General features: G+C 36.1%; 1 protein-coding gene across 4 annotated transcripts in view; it reads right to left on the bottom strand.

Annotated features, from left to right (window-relative positions):
- PCCA (propionyl-CoA carboxylase subunit alpha) overlaps window positions 1–22,851 on the bottom strand; it is a 488,979-nt gene that overhangs the window by 196,444 nt on the left and 269,684 nt on the right. For all 4 annotated transcript variants that reach the window (XM_028526281.1, XM_028526274.2, XM_036011417.1 and 1 more), the window contains 2 exons: window positions 21,969–22,044; window positions 1,302–1,412 (listed from right to left, as the gene is read on the bottom strand). In XM_028526281.1, coding sequence (XP_028382082.1) covers window positions 1,302–1,412; window positions 21,969–22,044 — 187 coding nt within the window. The remainder of the gene's footprint in view (window positions 1–1,301; window positions 1,413–21,968; window positions 22,045–22,851) is intronic.

Genomic DNA, 22,851 nt, shown 5'->3' with positions numbered 1-22,851 from the left:
GTTGCCTCCTTCTCACTATTGTTCCATATTATATCACCTTCACAGAGGCATCAGTCAGGCAGAGAGGAAAGAATGTGGAAGTCCTGATTGAACTTAGAATTTATGTAGTTGCTAGGGATAAAATAAAAAGCAGCAACATAAGAGGTTCCTGGCATCATAAAAACAATTTATATTAACAAAATAATCACACAAGGATAAAACTGCAATCATATTAACATTGTATTTTATATTTACAAAAATTTAAAAGTTCAGGAAAAAGGGCCTGATGATTCATTAGTTTCACTTAAGTTTCCAAATAAAATGCAATCCTTATTTCACTTGGTACTAATGATAAAATCCTGTAACTGTAACACTACAGTTTTGAAAGAACAATTAAAACAGTAATCTGTATTTAGTGTTATGAAAATTCTGTATTGTAAACTCTGAGGTAAGAAATTCCTTTGTAAATATATTCAATAGTTCAGCTACTTGAAGTTGACCTGAATCTATCCACAGTTTCTAAAATGACTAAGACATTTTATCTACTAAAAGACTTTAAATGGATACAAAGAACACCTGATATTTGTGAGAGAATAACTAATCTTCTTATATCCACAAGTTCATTAGAAACATCTGTAAGTGCTTTTGGCTTTCACAAGTAACATTTCTGTTAAGTCTCTTGTAAGTCCTATTGCTTTCTTAATATCACATTAGCCATGATTTCAATGCTCACTAATGGGTTTTCTGTGTCTCTCACTTGATGAGCAATTTTTCTACCACCTGGAAATACTCACTGATAATTTTGCAGTACTAAATTTCATATTCCACTTATTATTTTGCTCAAATCCAATTTTTTAGAATACAAACCACCTTCTTAGACATCTTCATTTCATTCATAGGAATAGTATCTGGTATTCTGAAATTTTCAGTGCTAATTTTCATAAATACACAGTTTTAATTATTAAAGAAGAGTTCCTTCATATACCCATACCAGCAGGGAATATAAATGAATTGACTTTCAGAAATCAGAAAATCAGATAGGCTAATGCTATGCCTATGTGTTTTGCTTCAAAACTGGACTAACACAACATTCCACATAGTTTAATTCCTCACTAAACAAAATTAGATATTATTACACACTCATGAATTACTCATGAGTACTCAAAATCATAATTGCCAATAGTCTAGGATACTCTAAGTATGTTAATAAATCAAGTATAATATAGGCCAAAGGCATTAATTTCAAATAGAGAAAAATATACATTATAATAAGTATAAAAGTAACAACTTTAATACACTAAAATACTTCAATGGATACAAACCTTTAAAGCCATCAGGATATACATCAGAAAGAAATTTAGTGTTGATGTCTCCTTTTACAAAGCGTGAGTTGATTATCACCTCGCGAAGTAATGCAATATTATGTGTAACACCTAAAAATAAAATGATTATCAGATTGAATTGGAGAACATTAAGTCAGTTAAATATTTAATTCTTATTATCAGTAGAAATTTATCACCAGTTTCCTATGACCTAGCAAGAACAATGCACAATTACTCATCTTCTTTACTTCAAAGTAACAAAACAAAATAATATGAACTTCACATAGCAATAAAACTCTAAATGTAAACTTAAGAAGGTGGTGATTGCTAAGTCAATGCAGCAGGAAAATAAATGTCTTTTCAGTGTAGGGTGGAAAAATGATACATCCATTTCAGAAAAAAAGAAAATAAGCCCCAACCCTACCTCACACCATGCACAAAAATTAACTCAAGTTAAATCAAACACCTGGATGTAAAACCTAAAAGTATAAGACATAGTAGAAGAAAATATAGGAGAAAAATCTGTTACCATGAGGTAGGACAACATATTCTTAGATAGTACACAAAAAACATAAATCATGAAAATATTGACAAGTTGTACTTCCTCAAAATTTAAAAGTCTCAGTTAAGAAAATCAAAGGGCAAGCCACAGACTGAGATAAAATATTCACAAAGCAAAATATGAACAGTCATTTCAAAGATATACAAATGGCCAGTAAGCTATAAGAAAAGATGTTTAACATGATTATTGCCAAAGATATACAAAATACCACCAAACACTAATTTAAGTGTCTAATCATTAAGAGACAAATAATATCAAGTGATGGTGAGGATGTGGAACAAATGGATCTGTCACATCCTGGGATAGGAATATAAATTGGTACATCCACATTGAAACTGTTTGGTAGTTTCTTAAAAAGTTAAACATTTACTCCCCATGTGATTTAGACCATTCACTCTCAAGTATTTACTCAGCTCAACAATAAAAACATACCATATACAAACATAGGCACAAAGGCTAATAACTTTATTTGCAACAGTCAAAAATTGGAAATTATCTAAATGTCCATCAAAAGGTGAGTGAATTTTAAAAATGTGGTCTGTCCATACAATGGAATTCTACATAGCAATAAAAACAAATGAATCAGACTTTCGGCCAACATAGAGGAGTAGGTAGACACACTGTGCCTCTTTTCACAACCAAAAGAAGGACAACAACAAATTTAAAAACAAAAAACAACCAGAACTGACAGAAAATCTAACTCTATGGAAGTCTGACAACCAAGGAGTTAAAGTATAAACATTCTTCTAGACCGGTAGGAGGGGCGGAGATGGGCAGCCGGGTGGAGAGGACACATGGCAAGGCAGCTGCTGGAGGACTCTGCAGGGCAGTGGATTGTGGAATGGGCAGTCCCACATTCATGTGCAGATAAACTGGGAGGAACAACTGGGGAGTCACACAGACCACACAACCCAGAGTTCCAGCTCAGGGAAATAAAGCCTCAAACGTCTGACTGAAAAAAATCTGTGGGGGTGGAGGCAAAAGGAAAAACTCCCTGGTTCACAGGAGAGCTCATTGGAGAGACCAACAGGGTCCTAGAATGTACACAAGCCTATTCACCCAGGAATCAGCACCAGAAGGGCCCAATTTGATTGTGTGTGGTGGGGAAGTGACTGAAAACCAGCAGAGAGCAGAGTAAGTGGCATTGTTCCCTCTCGAACCCCTCCCCCACATACAGTGCCATGACGTAGCAACATGGGTTGCCTCACCATGATGAACACCTAAGGTTCTACCCTTTACTACATAACAGGTGCATGGAGACAAAAAAAATAAAATGGAACAAATGATAGGACAGATCAAAGTTCCAGAAAAAATACACCTAAGCGATGGAGATAGCCAACCTATCAGATACACAGTTCAAAACATTGGTAGTCAGAATGCTCACAGAATTGGTTGAATATGGTCACAAATTTGATGAAAAAAATGCAGGCTATCCTAAGTGAAATAAAGGAAAATGTAAAGGGAGCCAACAGTGACAGGAAGGAAACCAGGACTCAAATCAACAGTGTGGACTAGAAGAAAGAAAGAAACATTCAATCAGAACAGCATGAAGGAACAAGAATTAAAAAAAAAAATGAGAAGCTTAGGAACCCCCAGGACATCTTTACATGTTTCAATGACTGAATCATAGGGGTGCCAGAAGGAGAGGAGGAAGAGCAAGAAATTAAAAACTTATTTGGTTGGGTGGGTGGGCTGGAATGGGAGTGGGGGGGGAGAAAACTGTACTTGAACAATGATTAAAATTTAAAAAAAACTTATTTGAAAATATAAGCCCTGGCTGGCGTAGCTCAGTGGATTGAGCACAGGCTGCAAACCAAAGTGTCGCAGGTTTGATTCCCAGTCAGGGTACATGCCTGGGTTGCAGGCCATGACCCCCAGCAACCACACATTGATGTTTCTCTCTCTCTCTTTCTCCTTCCCTTCCCTGTCTAAAAATAAATAAATATTTTTAAAAAAAGAAAAGATAATGAAGGAGAATTTCCCCAACCTGACAAAAGACATAGACTTACAGGAAGTCCAAGAAGCTCAAAGAGTTCCAAAGAAGTTGGACTCAAGGAGGAACACACCAAGGCACATCATCATTAAGTTACCCAAGATTAAAGTTAAAAAGAAAATCCTAAAAAATGCAAGAGGAAAAGAGAGAGTTATCTACAAAGTAGTTTCCATAAGATTGTCAGCTGATTTCTCAAAAGAAACCTTACAGGCAAGAAGGGGCTGGGAAGAAGTATTCCAAGTCCTAAAAAGGCAAGGTCCTACATCCAAGATTGCTGTATCCAGCAAAGCTATCATTTAGAATGGAAGGGCAGATGAAGTGCTTCCCAGATAAGGTCAAGATAAAGGAGTTCATCATCACCCAGCCCTTATTGTATGAAATGTTCAAGGGAATTATCTAAGAAAAAGAAGATAAAAAAAACATGTATAATAAAAGGACAGCAAACTCACAATTATTAACAACCACACCTAAAGCAAAACCAAAAGAGACTAAGCAAACAACTAGAACAGGAACAAAATCATAGAAATGGAGATTACATGGAGGGTTATCAGTGAGGGAGTGGTTGGGGAGAGGTGGAAAGGGTACAGAGAATAAGTAGCATAAATGGTAGATAGAATATAGACAGGGGAAAGTTAAGAATCATATAGGAAATATAGAAGCCAAATAACTTATCTATATATGACCCATGGACATGAACTAAAGGGGGGGGGGGATGTGGGTGGGAGGGCGTTTGCAGAGTGGAGGGGACTAAAGGGGGGGAAATGGGAAAACTGTAATAGCATAATCAATAAAATATATTAAAAAGAAGTGAATCACTAATGTGTACAAAGATGAATCTCAAAATTATTATGAATTAAAGAAGACTAACAATAATGCAAACACAATGAACCCATTAATATAACATTTCAGAAAATGCAAAACAGCTTAGTGACAGAAAGCAGATCATGTGGTTGCATTGGAACAGGTTGGAGAGGTGGATTGCAAAGGGCATGAGGAAAGTTTAGGAAGTCAAAGAAATGTTCATTATCTTGATCGTGGTGATTTCACAAATGTATATATGAGAAGTTTATTATATATCAAGGGAAGGGGAAGAGAAGGAAGAAAAGGAAGGAGGAGGAGAAGGAGAAAAGCTTTTAATCTTCTAAGAAAAACTAAGCCTAGTACATATATACTATAAAGCCAAGTTCAAATACAAAACTACAGCAAGAGGGAGATGAATGATATTGGGAGAGTTCTATGATATAGAAAGACTTCATGAAGGAAGTATTTGATCTTGGTCAAATTAAGTAGGAATAAAAGGTAAAGTAAAAAGATAGTAAAAATTTTCAGGGAAAGAAGGCTTTCATATGAAGAGCAGGGTATCTGGAACATAAAAGAGCTGAAGATGATGCAAAACAGAGAAGTTTGTTAATTCCTTCCAACTTCTTTAGCCCACTTCTGTATAGTTCTAATCTGTACTATTATGTTATGAAACAAACCTAGAGAGACTTATTCTTATCTTGCTACTCAAGTCTTATAGAACCCTCCCTTTTGCAATTATCAAGTCAGCCTCTCAAGTTCAAGTACCAAGTTCAAGTACCAAGTCTGCTTTCACTTTGATGAAGTTATGTAAGCTCTCCAAGTTTTAGTTTCCTCATTTGTAAAATTGTGACAACAGAACCTAATTTGTATGACTGTCATGAGCTATAAATGGGGTAATGCTTAATGCAATGTCTTCCACTCAAGAAGTTGCATTATTATCATTGTGCTCATTATTATCCATTCATCTGAGAATAAATATAGACCAGAAATTAATATATGATTAATAAATATTAGAGAAGTTGTACTACATCCTAAGCCCAAGCAGTGACCTACCAACCGATCTTTTAATTTCATATTCTGTAAGAATGCAGCTTCACAAATCTAAGTTGATGCCTATCTCTATCTAGAGCACAGGTGGCAAACACAAGGCCTGTGGGCCAAAACCAGCCCTTCACCTTGTTTCTACCTTGTGGAAGCACCAAGCTCTCGCTAACTGTTAAGAAGTGGTTACATTTATACAGTCCTAAAATTACATTCAGCCCTTTGAAGGCAACTGCAAGGACAGCATCCCCACACACCAGCCCACAGCAGTAACCCTGGGGAAAGACCTGATCCCCACACCCAGGGCCCAAGGCTGAGGAGCCAGTGCGAACTCCACTGGCCAAGGAAGAAAAGCCAAACAAATCATCCTTCAGCCTGCCTCAACCAGCAAGAGCAGAAAAACCGGTTTGGCCACTTTGAAACCAAGAGACTTTTTAATTTGATTCTATTTTTTTAACAATTTTTAATTTTTTAAGTTTTATTGTTTTTATTCTCTTTTGATTTCTTTTTCCCCTCTTACCTGATCTCTTGTTTTATTCCTTCCTCCATCCTGTCCTCCAATTTTATCTCTTCTTCCTTCCTTCGTCTGCCTTTTCTATTTTTTACTTTTTAAAATTTTTTCCTAAATACCTACAAGTGAGACAAAATCCTGGATCTGTGAAAAGACCAAAGTCGAACCCAAAGAAGGGGCATCACAACAGCTGGGACAGTGAGATAAATATCACTCTGCGATTACAGAGAACCTGCAAGTTATTGCATATTTGTATTATTATTATTTTTCCAGTGTTCCTACATCTTTTTTTTTTTAACAATATTTTTATATCCCTCTTATTATTGTATAGCCTGCTTTGCTAGGCTGGATATATTGTATGACCTGACAGCTTTCCCCTGATATCTCTTTCTATACCGTATTACTAATCTACTGTCCTTTAACTGACCTGTGTCCCATCAGCACACTACTCGATGTTCTGTACTCCCTATTCCTGTTACCTAGATCTCATAGACTCTGTCATATGAATGTTGCCATAATATTATTGTAAATAACTGCTGTTCCATGCAATTGTAATTACTTCACAACACCCCCCGCCCCCAGATCTTAGCCCATTTCAAAGTTTCCTGAACTCTATTACTGTAGTGGTTAACTCTATTCTCTCACCACTACACCTATTTACTATCCTTTACTCTCACCTTACCCCAGAATCTGACCGCCCACAATCTCCCTGCTTTATAGATCCAACTCACAATCCTTCCTCCCCCAACAAGAGTTTTATCTTCTTTCCATCCTTTCTAAAAATCAGATAGCTGGGTGGAAGACCACGGTTAACACTATACATAGTGAAAGGATCTCCTATATCTTCCCTACTTGCTACTACTGTAAATAGCATAGAATTCTCGGTTGCTGTCTTAAACCATTTTGCCCTCCCCTCCATCTGATGACAAAAAAGAATAGGTGGAGGAGGTGAACACCAGGATACCCACTGGAAGAGGAAACCCAACAACAAAGGAACCACTAACAGATAACAGCAGAAGAAGGTGAAGGAGAGAGTAGTAACCACACAAACCGCAATCCAGGAATTATCTGGAAATACAACTAAACAGTAGAGACAGTGCCCAATACAAACAACTGAACAAGATTTCTTTAAACCTTGTACACACAGAAGAACAAGCTTCAACACAACCTGCCCTCACCAGCACAACAAAATACAGAAGGTGGTAGACAGAGTGACCCTCATTTAACCAGCTGGTGGGAAGGAACCACCAAAGAAGGACTCAACAACAACCAAAACCCAAAGGCAAACACAAAGCCAACTTAAACGACAGCCCAAGACCAGTGAGCCTGGGAGATCAAGGAAACAGCACCACTGAAACTCACCGCTATTCTACTAAAGAAGTTCACAACATAAATCCAGGGAGCCAGAACAGATCAATATAAGAAGCTGAGGCGAACGAGAAGAGTCTCAAAAACAATGGAAGACAAAGAAATAATCCCCAAATGAAAGGAAAGGAGGAAGCCTCAAAATGAATGCTAAATGAAATACAGGCAATTCAACCATCAGATATTGAATTTAAAGCAGTGATTGTCAAGAAGCTCAATGAGCTCACAATGAGCTACGAGAAACTACAGGGAAGTTACAATGAACTCAATGAAAACTACATCAGCATAAAAAAGGAAATAGAAACTCTCAACAAGGGCCAAGAGGAAATGAAAAATACAATTTCTGAACTGAAGAACACAGTAGAAGGAATGAAAAGCAGGATCGATGAAGCAGAAGATCGGATCAGCGAGCTAGAGGACAAACTACAAGAAAACACCAGAAAGAGCAAGAAAAGGAAAAGAGGCTCAGAAAAAATGAAGAGGGATTAAGAGAAATGCAAGACAATATGAAACGTAATAATATCCGTATAATAGGGATACCAGAAGGAGAAGAAGAAGAACAAGGGATAGAAAACCTATTTGAAAAAGTAATGATGGAAAACTTCCTTAATTTGATGAGAGAAAAAGTCACACAAATCCAGGAAACACAGAGAGTCCCAATCAAGAGGAACCCAAAGAGGCCCACCTCAAGACACATCATCATTAAAATGACAAAATTTCAAGACAAAGAGAGAATCGAAAAGGCAGCAAGGGAGAAACAGGAAGTAACATACAAGGGAGCCCCAATAAGGCTAACAGCTGACTTCTCAATGGAAACACTCCAAGCCAGAAGAGAATGGCAAGAAATAACCCAACTAATGAGAACCAGAGGCCTGCAACCACAACTACTTTACCCAGCAAGGCTCTCAATCAAGATAGAAGGCCAAATAAGAAGCTTCTCAGACAAAAGAAGTCTAAAAGAATACACCTCCACTAAACCAGCTCTGCAAGAGATGCTGAAGGGACTGCTTTAAGGAAAGAAAGGAAAAGAGAGAGTGAGAGAGGATCACACGTACATAAAAGGCAATGAATAAGTACCTATCAATAATAACCTTAAACGTAAATGGATTAAATGCTCCAATCAAAAGACATAGAATAGCTGATTGGATAAGAAAACATGACCCACACATATGCTGTCTACAAGAGACCCACCTCAGGATAAAAGATCTGCACAGGTTGAAAGTGAAGGGCTGGAAACAAATTTTCCAAGCAAATGGACAGGAAAAAAAAGCCGGGGTAGCAATACTCATATATGACAAAATAGACTTACAAAGAAGGACGATAAAGAGAGGCCCAGAAGGTCATTTCATAATACTCAAGGGAAGAATTCACCAAGAAGACATAAATATTGTAAATATATATGCACCCAACATAGGAGCACCCAAATACATAAAGAAAATCTTAGAGGACTTCAAGAAAGATGTGGACAGCAACACAATTATTGTGGGGGATTTTAACACCCCCACAATATGAACAAAGATATTGTGGCATTGAACAATACCCTTGATGAAATGGGCTTTACTGATATTTACAGAACCCTCCATCCCAAAGAAGCCAAATACACATTTTTTTCAAATGTACATGGAACATTTTCAAAGATTGACCACATGATAGGACACAAAACAAGCCTCAACAATTTCAAAAAAATTGAAATCATACCAAGCAATTTCTCAGACCACAAGGGACTGAAACTAGAAACCAACCTCAAGGGAAAAAAACCAAAATACTCAAATTCATAGAGATTAAACAGCATGCTAGTAAACAATGAATGGGTCAAGAATGATATTAGGGAAGAAATCAAACGGTTTTTGGAAACAAATGAAAATGAACTCACAACAACCCAAAACTTATGGGACACAGCCAAGGCAGTCCTGAGAGGGAAGTTCATAGCGATACAGGCCCACCTAAAAAAGTTAGAAACATTTCAAACAAACAACCTAACCCTACATGTACAAGAACTCGAGGAACAACAACAGACAGCCCAGAGCAAGCGGAAGGAAGGAAGTAACCAAGATCAGAGCAGAATTAAATGACATAGAGACTAAAAGCAAAATTCTAAAGATCAATGAATCCAAGAGCTGGTTCTTTGAAAAGATAAACAAAATCGACAAGCCTTTAAGCAGACTCATCAAGAAAAAAAGAGAGAAAACCCAAATAAACACAATCAGAAATGAAAGAGGAGAGATTACAACAGATAACACAGAAATACAAAGGACTGTAAGAAATTACTACGAAGAACTGTATGCCAAGAAATTTGAAAACCTAGATGAAATGGACAAATTTCTAGAAAAATATAATGTTCCAAAACTCAATAAAATGGAAGCAGAAAGCCTGCACAAACCAATAACAGCAAAAGAAATTGAAGCAGTAATCAAAAAACTCCCAACACAAAAGCCCGGGACCAGATGGTTTCACAGGAGAATTCTACAAAGCATTTAAGGAAGAACTAACCCCTATCCTTCACAGACTATTTCAAAAAATCCAAAAAAATGGAAGACTCCCAAACTCTTTTTATGAGGCCAACATCATCTTAATTCCAAAACCAGATAAAGACACAACAAAGAAAGAAAACTACAGGCCAATATCGCTGATGAACATTGACGCTAAAATCCTCAACAAGATACTGGCAAACCGCATCCAACAGTACATTAAGAAGATCATACACCATGACCAAGTGGGATTCATTCCAGGGATGCAAGGATGGTACAATATTCGCAAATCAGTAAATGTAATACATCACATAAACAAAAGCAAAGACAAAAACCACATGATCATATCAATAGATGCAGAAAAAGCATTTGATAAGGTACAGCACCCATTTATGATAAAAACGCTCAGTAAAGTGGGAATAGAGGGAGCATTCCTCAACATAATAAAGGCCATATATGAGAAACCTACAGCCAACATTATACTCAATGGGCAAAAATTAAAACCTTTTCCACTATGAACAGGAACAAGACAAGGATGTCCACTTCCACCACTTCTATTCAATATAGTACTGGAAGTTCTAGCCACAGCAATCAGACAAGAAAAAGAAATAAAAGAAATCCAAATCGGAAAGGAAGAAACAAAACTGTCACTGTTTGCAGATGACATGATAGTGTACATAGAAAATCCTATAGACTCCACCAAAAAACTGCTTGACCTAATAAATGAATTTGGCAAAACAGCAGGATACAAAGTCAATATCCAGAAATCAAAGGCATTTCTGTACACCTACAATGAAACAGCAGAAGCAGAAATCAAGAAAAAAATCCCATTTGAAATAGCAAAAAGAAAAATAAAATACCTAGGAATAAACCTAACCAAAGAGGTAAAAGAACTGTATTCAGAAAACTACATAACACTGAGGAGTGAAATCAAGGAAGACACAAACAAATGGAAACATATACCGTGTTCATGGATTGGAAGAATTAATATCATCAAAATGTCCATACTACCAAAAGCAATTTACACATTCAATGCAATACCTATTAAAGTATCAACGGCATATTTCACAGACATAGAACAAACACTTAAACAATTTATATGGAACCATAAATGACCCCGAATAGCTGCTGCAATTTTGAGAAAGAAGAGTAAAGTAGGAGGGATCACAATTCCTGACACTAAACTATACTACAAGGCCACTATAATCAAAACTGCCTGGTACTGGCATAAAAACAGGCACATGGACCAATGGAACAGAACAGAGAGACCAGAAATAAACCCAAGCCTCTACGGTCAATTAATATTTGACAAAGGAAGCAGCAACATAAAATGGAGTAAAAATAGCCTCTTCAACAAATGGTGTTGGGAGAACTGGACAGCTACGTGCAAAAAAATGAAACTCGACCACCAACTTACACCTTATACAAAAATAGATTCAAGGGGGATAAAAGACTTAAATATAAAACGTGACACCATTAAAGTCCTAGAAGAGAACGTAGGTAGGAAAATCTCAGATATTTCACGCAGAAACTTTTTTACTGACATGTCCCCTAGAGCAAGGGACATAAAGGAAAGAATAAACAAATGGGACCTCATCAAAATTAAAAGCTTCTGCACAGCTAAAGAAAACAGTATCAAAATTAAAAGAGAACCAACTGTATGGAAAAACATATTTGCCAATGATACCTCAGACAAGGGTTTACTCTCCAAAATATATAAAGAACTTACACGACTCCACTCTAAGAAGACAAGTAGCCCGATTAAAAAATGGGCAAAGGACTTGAACAGACATTTCTCCAAGGAGGACATACAGAAAATCCAAAGACACATGAAATGATGCTCAATATCGCTAGCTATCAGAGAGATGCAAATTAAAACCACAGTGAGATACCACTTCACACCATTCAGAATGGCCACCATGAACAAAGCAACAAACAACAAGTGTTGGAGAGGCTGTGGAGAAAGGGGGTCCCTAGTGTACTGTTGGTGGGACTGCAGACTGGTACAACCACTGTGGAAAGCAATATGGAACTTCCTCAGAAAACTAAAAATGGATCTGCCTTTTGACCCGGCAATTCCACTGCTGGGACTATATCCTAAGAACACGGAAACGCCAATACAAAAGAACATTTGCACCCCGATGTTCATAGCAGCACAATTTACAATAGCTAGGTGCTGGAAGCAACCTAGATGCCCATCGGTAAATGAATGGATCAAAAAACTATGGTGCATTTACACAATGGAATTCTATGCAGCAGAAAGAAAGGAGGAACTCCTACCCTTTGCAACAGCATGGATGGAGCTGGAAAGCATTATGCTAAGCGAAACAAGCCAGGCAGTGAAAGACAAATACCACATGATATCACCTTTAACAGGAATCTAAACAACAAAACAAAAAAAGTAGCAAAATATAACCAAAGACACTGAAATAGGGGATAGTCTGACAGTGACCAGAGGGGAGAGAAGAGGGAATTTCAGGGGGGAATGGGTAAGGTTTACAGGAACAAATTTGGAGGACACATGGACAAAAACTAGGGGTGGGGGTAACGGGGGGGAAGGGGGGAGGGTTGGGTGGGTGGGCTGGAATGGGAGTAGGGTGGAGAAAACTGTACTTGAACAATGATTAAAATAAAAATTTTTTTTTAAAAAAAGACAAAACTAAAGTCCTTTTGAAAAAGAAAATGGTGTGGGCTTCCAGACAAAATGGAGGCATAGGTAGATACACTATGCTTCCTAGCACAACCAAAAGAAGGACAACAACAAATTTAAAAACAAAAAGCAACCTGAACTGACAGAAAATCAAACTGTATGGAAGCCTGACAACCAAAGAGTTAAAGAAGAAACATTCATTCAGACTGTTAGGAGGGGCGGAGACAGGCAGCTGGGCAGAGGGAGCTTGTGGCAAAGGGGTGTCTGGAGGAGCAGTTGGTCCCACATTCACATGCAGATAAACCAGGAGGAACTACTGGGGAGCAAGATAGAGACAGACTGCACAACCCAGCATTCCAGTGGAGAAAAATAAAGCCTCAAAACCTCTGCCTGAAAAAACTTGTGGGGGTTGAGGCTGCAAGAGAAACTCCCAACCTCACAGGGGACTTCATTGGAGAGACCCACAGGGTCCTAGAACATACATAAAACCACCCACATGGCAATCAACACCAGAAGGGTCCAATTTGTGCGTGGGTGGCAGCAGAAGTGACTGAAAGCCAGCATAGAGCTGAACAAGTGGCTTTGTTCCCTCTCAGACACCTCCCCCACATACAGTGCCACAACACAGCAACAAAACAAGATCAAAATTATGAACAGTAAAATGACAAAAAACTCACAACTATCAACAACCAAATCTTAAAAAAAACACCTAAGCAAACAAGTATAACAGGAACAGAATCACAGAAATGGAGATCACTTGAAGGCTTACCAGTGGAGAAGAGGAGGGAAAAATGGGTGGAAAGGTACAGGGAATAAGTAGCAAAAGTTGTAGGAAGAAAATAGACAGGGGGAGGTTAAGAATACTATATGCATGATCCATGGACATAAACTAAAGGGTGGGAGGGGGTGTGCAGGGAAGAGGGGAATAAAGGGGGGAAATGGAACAAGTGTAACAGCATAATCAATAAAATATATTTTTAAAAAAGTAAATGGTGATAGCCTGCCAGAGAAGTATATATGTACAGTCAATGACTGGTATGATTTTCCAGGAAAAGAGAAGTATTTTTGAGTTACACTAAAATTCTGGCTGGGAAGAAAATAAAGATGCAGAAGGACACAAACATGGGTAATATTAGGGAAGACTTTAAATTATGGAAGAATTTTTACCACTGTAAAAAGCAAATGGATACCACCAGGTATTTCTAGGTTGAGGCTGAAAGGACACCGTAGCCAAAGGATACAGGCAAAAGAGAGAACAGTGTGCCTAAAAACTCAAACAGGGGTAACTCAGGGTCTGATAGAAATGCAAAGATTTTACTTTAACTTGAGATCAACCAGAATGGTTTAAATAGAGTAGATATGACTAGATATGTACATTCCAGGAATCATTCAACTTGCTACTGAAAAAGGGGTTGGGGAGGGGCAAGACAGAAGATGGGAAAAAAAACTAGCAGACAATTGCAGGAGATTTGTTGAATGATGGCAAAGCCTCATGTGGCCCACAGCTAGGGTGTGGACAATACAGGAGAAAAGTAGGTGGACTTGAAAGAGATTTAGGAAGTAGAAAGGACTTGGTGACATAGTGGCTTCTGAGAAGCGGGGAGATGAGTTAAGCACACCTAAAGTTCTGGCTTGATGTAACAGAATATGCCCTTTACAAAAAGAAGAACAGGTTGAGAGGAAAAGTTGGGGGCAAGTTTAATTTGAGATTCTTGTGAGATGCTTGAGATGCTTGATGATGCCTACATGATGAGTTCAGAATAGAAGTCAAATTAGAAAGTACCTACAGAAGAATGGACATGGACAGTGAGAAACAGACAAATGAAAAACAAAAATTATTCATGTATAATTTACAGGAAAGGATGAAGGTTAGATCAAGGTACAGCTTTAATTTTATTTCCAAAAAAAAGGTGTTCTTACATGCAAATTAACAATTCTGAATGTTTTTATTTATGAGCTTTTTTGCATAAATAGTAAATAACTTAGAAAGGCAATCTAACTCAGAATTTTTATCCTTATCTTCTCCAGTTAAATACAAATAATACTGTTTATTCTATACACTTCATATTTAACTTTACTGGCTTTCTTGTTACAGCCCTCACTGGTGTAAATTTTCTTACTCTCTGTATGACTAATGCCAAAATGGTCGGCATCAGACTCTGTCTTCAGTAAAATACAACACAACTTTCAGAAATAGTTAATGATACATTGAACCAAAACAAGAGTATTTTCTGATGCCCACTGATGACATTCAAAAAATTAAAATGTATGCAGTTTTATAAGATAAATGGTATGTTGTGTTTTTATTCATATTCAAAGTTGAAAAAGCACTGATTTTAGAGAACATAACTCAAAAGAATTAAAAGCAAATATTAATATACATTTTGGATATCAAAGAACAGAGCCACTCAATCACAAAAATAAAGCAACAGGACTTTTAAAAATCTTTCTACTTCAGGAGTAAATTCAGCATGAAAATATACACTTTTATCTTGATAAATGCTGTTTCAGGGGTAAAATTAATACACAAAAGCATTTTCTCTTTAATGTTCTCAGAATATAATATTACATTTTACTATACAAAATCAAATCATTATGTTTTTCTTTCCTAATGACTATAAGGTAAAATAATGTCTAATGTCAGACCATCAAAATCTAGGTGACTCAACTACTCCCAAAACCGTTAGCCAAACAGCAGTAATCAAAAAAAAAATAATTTATGCTTAAAAGCTCAAAAGATAAGGTACATGGAAAAAAATCATTGAACTGTCCAAAGATATCCTACATATTTGAAATTTACCATTTTGTACTTAGTTTACTTTCTTTCTATGTTCCAGAAAAGACAATACTGTTTAAACTGATCCTTGTTCAAACAATTAGCAAGTAGAGGTACTTTCTGAGACTTAGTTTATATTTTTAAAAACAGTAGTAATCACATACTCATAAAAATTATGACTCTGAATTTTAGACTATGAATTGAGGACCGACCTCTGCCAGAGTTCATGAAGCCCCATCTGTGTGAGAAATCATGACTGGCCCACAGAAGACAGGACCCCTAGGTGCAGCTTTCTGCTGACTGCCTGCTGCTTCCAAAACACTGGCCAGACATTAGCTCCGCACACTACCAGGATCAAACAGAGGCCAAATACCACTGTTCATGGGAACACAGAAACTAACTCTAAATAAATTATATTTTTGCTCTAAAGATTCTTTACTTTAACAACAGCTCATAAACAACTCAGGGGAAAAAAACATACTTAAACAACTAAACAGTTATCAAATTAGGGAGTAAACTGTACTTTCTTTTCTGTCCTTCATGACATATTTTTTAAACTTCTCTATCCTTTTGAATTAGTCAGATGAGTGATATATATGTAAAAATCACAAATGCCTGTTTTTATTCCTTATATGTTAGCTTTGGAGAGAGGAGGCTACATGCTCCTCTTCACCTACTCTTAAAACATTTTATTTTGAAATAAAATCAAAATTGTAGGAACTTCACAAAAAGTAGGATACAAAGAATTACTATATATCCTTTTCCCAGATTCTACAAATGTTAACATCTTATCATATTTATTTGTTTTATCATTCATTTTCTTTTCCTCCCTCTCTTTCTACGCACATTTTTTTTCCTTAAATATTTAGGGCAAGTTGCAGACGTGATGCACTTAACATCTAAATACTTGAGTGTACATTTCCTAAAACCAAAGTAATTCTCTTATGTAATCACAGTACAATGACCAAACCAGAAAATTAACCTTGATAACAGTATCATTATCTAATCTATGGGCCTTATTCAAATGTCAGCAGTTGTCCCATTTATGACCTTTACTACAAAAGAAAAAACAATTTTTCTTGGTCCAGGAACTAATCCAGGATGACACATTGCATTTAATTGTCATGTGTCCTTAGTTTCCTTTGATCTACATAAGTTAATCCACTTTTCTTTGTGTTTCTTGACCTTGACACTTTTTAAGACTGCAAGCCATTTATTTTGTATCCTGTCTTTCAATTTGGTTTGTCTGATGTTTTCTCCTGATTATATTCACATTATACATTTTTGAAAAGAATGTCACAGGAATGATGTCTTTCCTTTCAGTGTATATCAAGAAGTACATGTTGTTGATCTGTCCCATTACCAATTATGTTAATTTTGATCATTTGGGTCAGTTGTTAGGTTTTTCCATTTTAAAGGTACTATTTTTCCACTATACTTAACAGATTTTCACTCATCAATTTTAGCATCCATCACTGATGATTTTTACCTAAACAATTTGGTGCTTGCCAAGTGGTGATTTTCCTATACTTATTAGTTAAAAATCTACCATAAGGAAGAGCTGTGCCTCCTCCCTCAATTATCTTTCTTACACATATATATGAGTAAGAATTCACAGACCCGTATTTTATTCTATGGATCTTAATGAATTGCTAGCATTATGTATTTTCTTGCTGAAGTTTTCCCTAAGTGGCCAGGGGAGCCTCTTATAGCTGGCTCCTGTATCTTTTTGACATATCATTTTTGCACACTCACTTTCTTATACAAGATATTTCAGGCTCATTTTTTAATCTTCCTGAAATCAGAGAATGACGTTTAGAAAACAAAACCTAGGTGCTTGGTATGCTCATTGCTATGGGTGTCAATGCTTCTATGACCTCTAAGCAGGGCAATGGTTCTCACTTAAGGGTGATTGCCCCCCAGGACATACAACTGAGGAGATGCTATTGTCATTTAGTGTGGGTAGTAGCCAAGGACATTGATAAATATCCTACCTTGCACACAACAGGCCCTCCACAACAAATAATTGTTTATTCCAAGATGTCAACAGTGAGAAAGCTGAGAAACTCTGAGCTGGCGAATATGTTTATATATGTGCACATACATGCACATGTACAAACACACATACACCCAATAACATATATATTTATTTTTCAATCTGTGTAAGAATTAAGAATTCATACTAATACCTCCAATTTCATTTCAACACCATAGGGTTCATTCTACCTTTATCCATTCCCACATCTGTAACTCCCTTCTCTGATATTGAGAAACTTCTCTCCTCTTATCCAAAAAAATATATATACATATATACACACCTATCTATCTATCAATCTTTCTTTCTTTCTTTCTTTTTTCCTCAATCCCAGAATATACATAAACTGGTTTCAGAACTGATAACTTATGAACTAGGAAAAACAAACCTAATACTAGAATTTAATGTTTGTTTATAGTTTGTCTTTAGCTTAAGTATCAGTCAAAATATTGTTAAAACTAAGGTTAGCTTTTTTCTCTCCTTCAGCATGAGTATATTATTTACAGACTCCTGTCCATTTATTTGTCTGCATTCCATTTTGAGTTTTTCCCCTAGAATATTAATGATTTTACTTATTTTGAAATATTACTATAGATCTAAAAGTCAGAATTTTACAAACATATATCATCAAACAAGTCTCTTCCCTTCATGCCATGTATTTTGTTTCATGTTTCCCAATCATTCCCACCAGATTCTCCTTACAGTCCTTATAGGTATCCCATCTTATTAGTGCTGACCTTGTGTAGGTGTTTTTTTTCCACAGATGAGCAGAAGCATGATATATTCCCTAGTTGTCCACCAATATCTATCTCCCTTCCTTCCCTTAATAAAAGAAATTCTACTCTTTAGCTTAACATATGACCACTTGATATCAGCTACATTTCTCAGCTTCCTAACAGCTAGGTTTCACCATATGTCTAAACACCAATAGCACGGGAACAAAAATAGAGGATATCTTCTAAGTTATGCACTGAATTTAAAAAAAAAGTGAACATGACCTTCTTTGCCCCTGCTACCTTCCTACTGAGGCCTAATAATGGGCATGGAAGTAGCCACTTTGGACCTCAAAATGAAAACCATTTGCTGTGAATGCAAGGGTCACCTTAACATTCTCTGACAACATCTTTTCTGGATTATTACATGGAAGAGAAATTAAACTATACCTCTGTTAGGTCACTGTATCTTTTATTATCTTTGTTACAGCCATTTACACAATAGCCTAACTATGAAGGTCCTCAGGTGGAGAGAGGATAGCAATAATGAAGTAGGAAAAAAGAGGCATGAGCAAAAGTGGTATAAATGAACTATACCGTCAACGTGAAGGAAATGGGACTGTGAAAGAAATGGGAAGAAACTAAAGGGTTTTTAGCAGGGAAGTGATAGTTGGTTGGGTCTATACTTTAAAAAGTTTATTCAGTCCACACTGGAGGATGGATTGATGCATATAAAGAGTAGTTACAGAGAGCCCATTGAGGAAAGTATTTGCTAGTCCACAATATAGGCAGTGGTAGCACAGGATAGCAGGGCCAAAGAAAAGTAAATAGGTTTAGAAATTATTTTGATGAAGTATACAGACCCAGTCCCCTTAGAATACCTCTGACCCCAAGTGCTCACCTTCTTCCAGGGTATTCCTGGGACTCTGCACTCATCACCAGAAGTACAAGCTTCTCTGACCATCCCTCATCCTTGGAACCTCAGCTGACCCAACTATCCCCAACACTGCAGAGCACTTCTCTCTTTTCCAACCCATCCCACAACATCTTTTGAGATTCCTGCTCCATCACCAGTCAAGTCTATTGTTTCATTATCTTCATAGAACATTCCATGTACCCCACTGCCTCACCTGGAGGCCTCAGTGCCCTCAGGAACCTCACTTCTCCAGCAACCCTAATATACCTCCTTGTGATCTACTGCCTCTTCCAAAATATTACCTATTCTAATCCTTGGAAAAAATTATTTTCTTAAGGTTTACTTTATCTGGTCATAAAATCTTCTTCAATTCTGCCATCTGTCAACATCCTTGCCACAACCCAACATTCACAATAGAATTTATGTTACCAATTCATGACCTTCCTTCTAATCCTAACTCATGTCACCCTGTGTAGATGATCCCAGCACTCAGGTTCTAGGGTCTGATTCCAAATAAACTAGTCTTCAGCTTTAGTTACCTAGTCCCATAGTCACACCAAAAAATCATCTAGTGTTCAATAACTGTACCACATTCAAAATCACCAATTCAAAATAAATCACCAATTCAAAATAAATCACATTCAACTATAACCCCAACTTTCCAGTTCATTTCCCAAGTGCATTCACTGGAACATTACTGGAACTCCAGCCTAGATGTAAGATATTCTATAAGAAAGTTTCCCTGACTTTTCTAAAATATTAATCATACAAAATACAAAAAGGGCAAAGACCATAACAATATATAACAAAAAATATGTGTAAGCTCTGACTAGACTGTGTATGGGGTTAAAAAAGATTTAAAAAGACACTTTGGTGACAACTTGAATACAGAGAATACATTAGATGATATTATGAGATTCCTTTTAATTTCCTTTGGTGTGATAGTGGTATTGTGGCTTTGTTGGAACACAATCTACCCTTAAGATGTATGCTGAAACATTCAAAACTGAACAGCTAGGTCAAAGAGTATATATTTTTATTTTAACATCTAATGTCAGATTGTTTTTCCATAAGACAATAGCAAGTCACACTCCTGAGTGTGCTATCCCTTTTACTTCAGCTCCATAGTAAGTTACCAATCTCTTTAAAAATGCTGCCACTTATGAGTCCTAAATCAGTACTCATGTTACTTTCAAAGGACCAAAAGGAGGAGGTGAGGAAAAACATACCCTCCCCACCTTAGAATCCTCACTCTCTTTTTCCACTCCACTATTAAGACATCTACTTATTTATACAATACTTACCTTTATGCATCTTCACACCAAGTTTACTAGAAACTCTTTGAAATAGGCATTGTTATTACTCAATCTTTCTTTAATTCATTCAGCAAATATTAATCACCTACCATGTGTCAGGCACTGCTAAGCACTTGAAATACACAAGTAAATAAGATAGTCACCATCACTGCCCTAATGTACCTAATATTCTTATGAGACAATCCAACATTTAGCAGTTACCGTATTTTTCAGACTACAAGACACACTTTCCCCCAAATTTGGGAAGAAGGGGAGTGTGTCTTATAGTCTGAATGTAGCTTGCCTGGCTCGCTGTGGGCAGGTTGGGGGATGGCGGCAGCCTATGTTATTTATGTTATTAAATATTTTACCACATTTTTTGCTTCAAAAATTTTTTTCCGATTTTCCTCCTCTAAAACCTGCGTGTGTCTTATGGTCTGGTGCATCTTATAGTCCTAAAAGTACAGTAATTACACAACTAATTCATTAATTACAGTTATGGTAAATGCTTTGGAGAAGCACACCAGGGTGCAATGAAAGCTTATAATCCAGCACACAGTACTGAGAATGACCTAAAATGGGCTTTCAATATGTTTATATGTGGTCTTTCCTACATGAGTCTCATAATTCAAAGTAAATCTATATTTTACACTTTAAATTTGATATTAAAGTCCATCATTTTGAAGTTGAGGATAGTTTACACTGGGCTAAAGTAAAGTGATCTTTTTTTTTTAAGATTTTATTTATTTATTTTTAGGGAGGGAAGGGAGGGAGATAGAGAGAGAGAGAGAAACATCAATGTGCGGTTGCTGGGGGTTATGGCCTGCAACCCAGAAATGTACCCTGGCTGGGAATCGAACCTGGGACACTTTGGTTCCCAGCCCGCGCTCAATCCACTGAGCTACGCCAGCCAGGATGACCTTTTTATTATGAATGAAAAGTTGCTAATAACATTTAGAATGCAATTTACTCCTAAATTAGTTATCACTACCCCAAAGGCTGACAGAATCACATTTTGTCAAGTATTAGAACTATCCTGTATATAAATGAGATCACAAAATTGTCTTTTCTAGAAAATATTCTATATTTGTTCTGATTCATAAAGCAAAGAGCTCTTCCTTCTACTCTCATTAGTCAACTATAAGCCACTATATATTTTATATCTCCATACATTTTCAAGTTTCATACCTAAAAAAAAAAGACAATACTGTAACAAATCTGCTCTCAAAGTGCACTGGCAGTCTTCAGAGTAAAGAACTATTTTACATGTAATGTATACCTATAAAATACTAAATGTTCATCTAGGAAAGGTCATAAATTAAGTTATTTAATAAAACATGATTTAAGATATATAAGTATAAGACTGCTAAAGAAAATAAAATAGCTATTCTAAACTAGTATGTCAGTTTAATTAATTCAAGCTTTTCTTATTCCGCTTAAACATATAGTAAGTAAATATTGTATCAAATTCCCTAATTAGTAAATTTTCAAGTTATCATCTAGAACTGATGAATAAAAGGATCTCAAATGTTTATTTTTACCTCGAATAACATAATTGTCTAGTGCATCTTCCATTCTCTTCAGTGCTTCAGTTCTATTAGAACCATATGTGATTAGCTAAAAGCAAGCAAACAAAAAGATTTATAGAGATACATATACCATCTATCAAAAAATTTATCCTATTAAAATTTAAATTTTTCATGACAGATTTCCCATAATATCTTTTAAATTTCACAGTGGGTTGGTTTATATTAAGTATGTCAATTAAGATTTTCTGTGTAAATAAATATTAGAATCAAGCTACTTCAGACTTTTCTCCTATTTTTCACTATCACAGTAAAGAGCTATTTGAGATAAACAAAAATAAGCATAAAAAATATAAATGGAAAGATATGAAAATGAAACATCTGGGCTAGTGAAAAATTAGGCAAGATGTTTTCTCATTTCTGATTTCTCTGTGGTTTCCAAGTTTGACACCCTGAATAGCTAACATTTACAAATAACATACCATAGAGGCTAAAAAAAACTTACTGTTCTATATGATTTGGGGCTTATTTACATGTATCTTATACATATTAGTAGTAAAATAATACCTTAAATATTCATGAAAGATTTTTCTGTTTATAAAATTAGTCAATTTGTAGCTTGCATTTCGGTACATTTAATACATTTATGTAATACATTTATTACATTTTATTACTTTAATTAGTTTGAAAATTAATTTTCAGTACTGTTTCTGAACAGATATGTATTCATCTAAGAATGAAACCATTATCTATTTAAATCAATTTATACTATTTTATGTATCTTTATTAAATAGTGTTTCTCTAACAAATAAAATACCTAAAGCTCATTTTAACAAGTGTAAAAATAAATGAAAAAATAAAAATAAAAAGTGACTTACTGAATCTACTGAATAGTACT

The sequence above is a fragment of the Phyllostomus discolor genome, chromosome 11, assembly GCF_004126475.2.
Source record: "Phyllostomus discolor isolate MPI-MPIP mPhyDis1 chromosome 11, mPhyDis1.pri.v3, whole genome shotgun sequence".
NCBI classification, from domain to species: domain Eukaryota; kingdom Metazoa; phylum Chordata; class Mammalia; order Chiroptera; family Phyllostomidae; genus Phyllostomus; species Phyllostomus discolor.
This window is presented reverse-complemented; position numbering and strand designations above follow the sequence as displayed.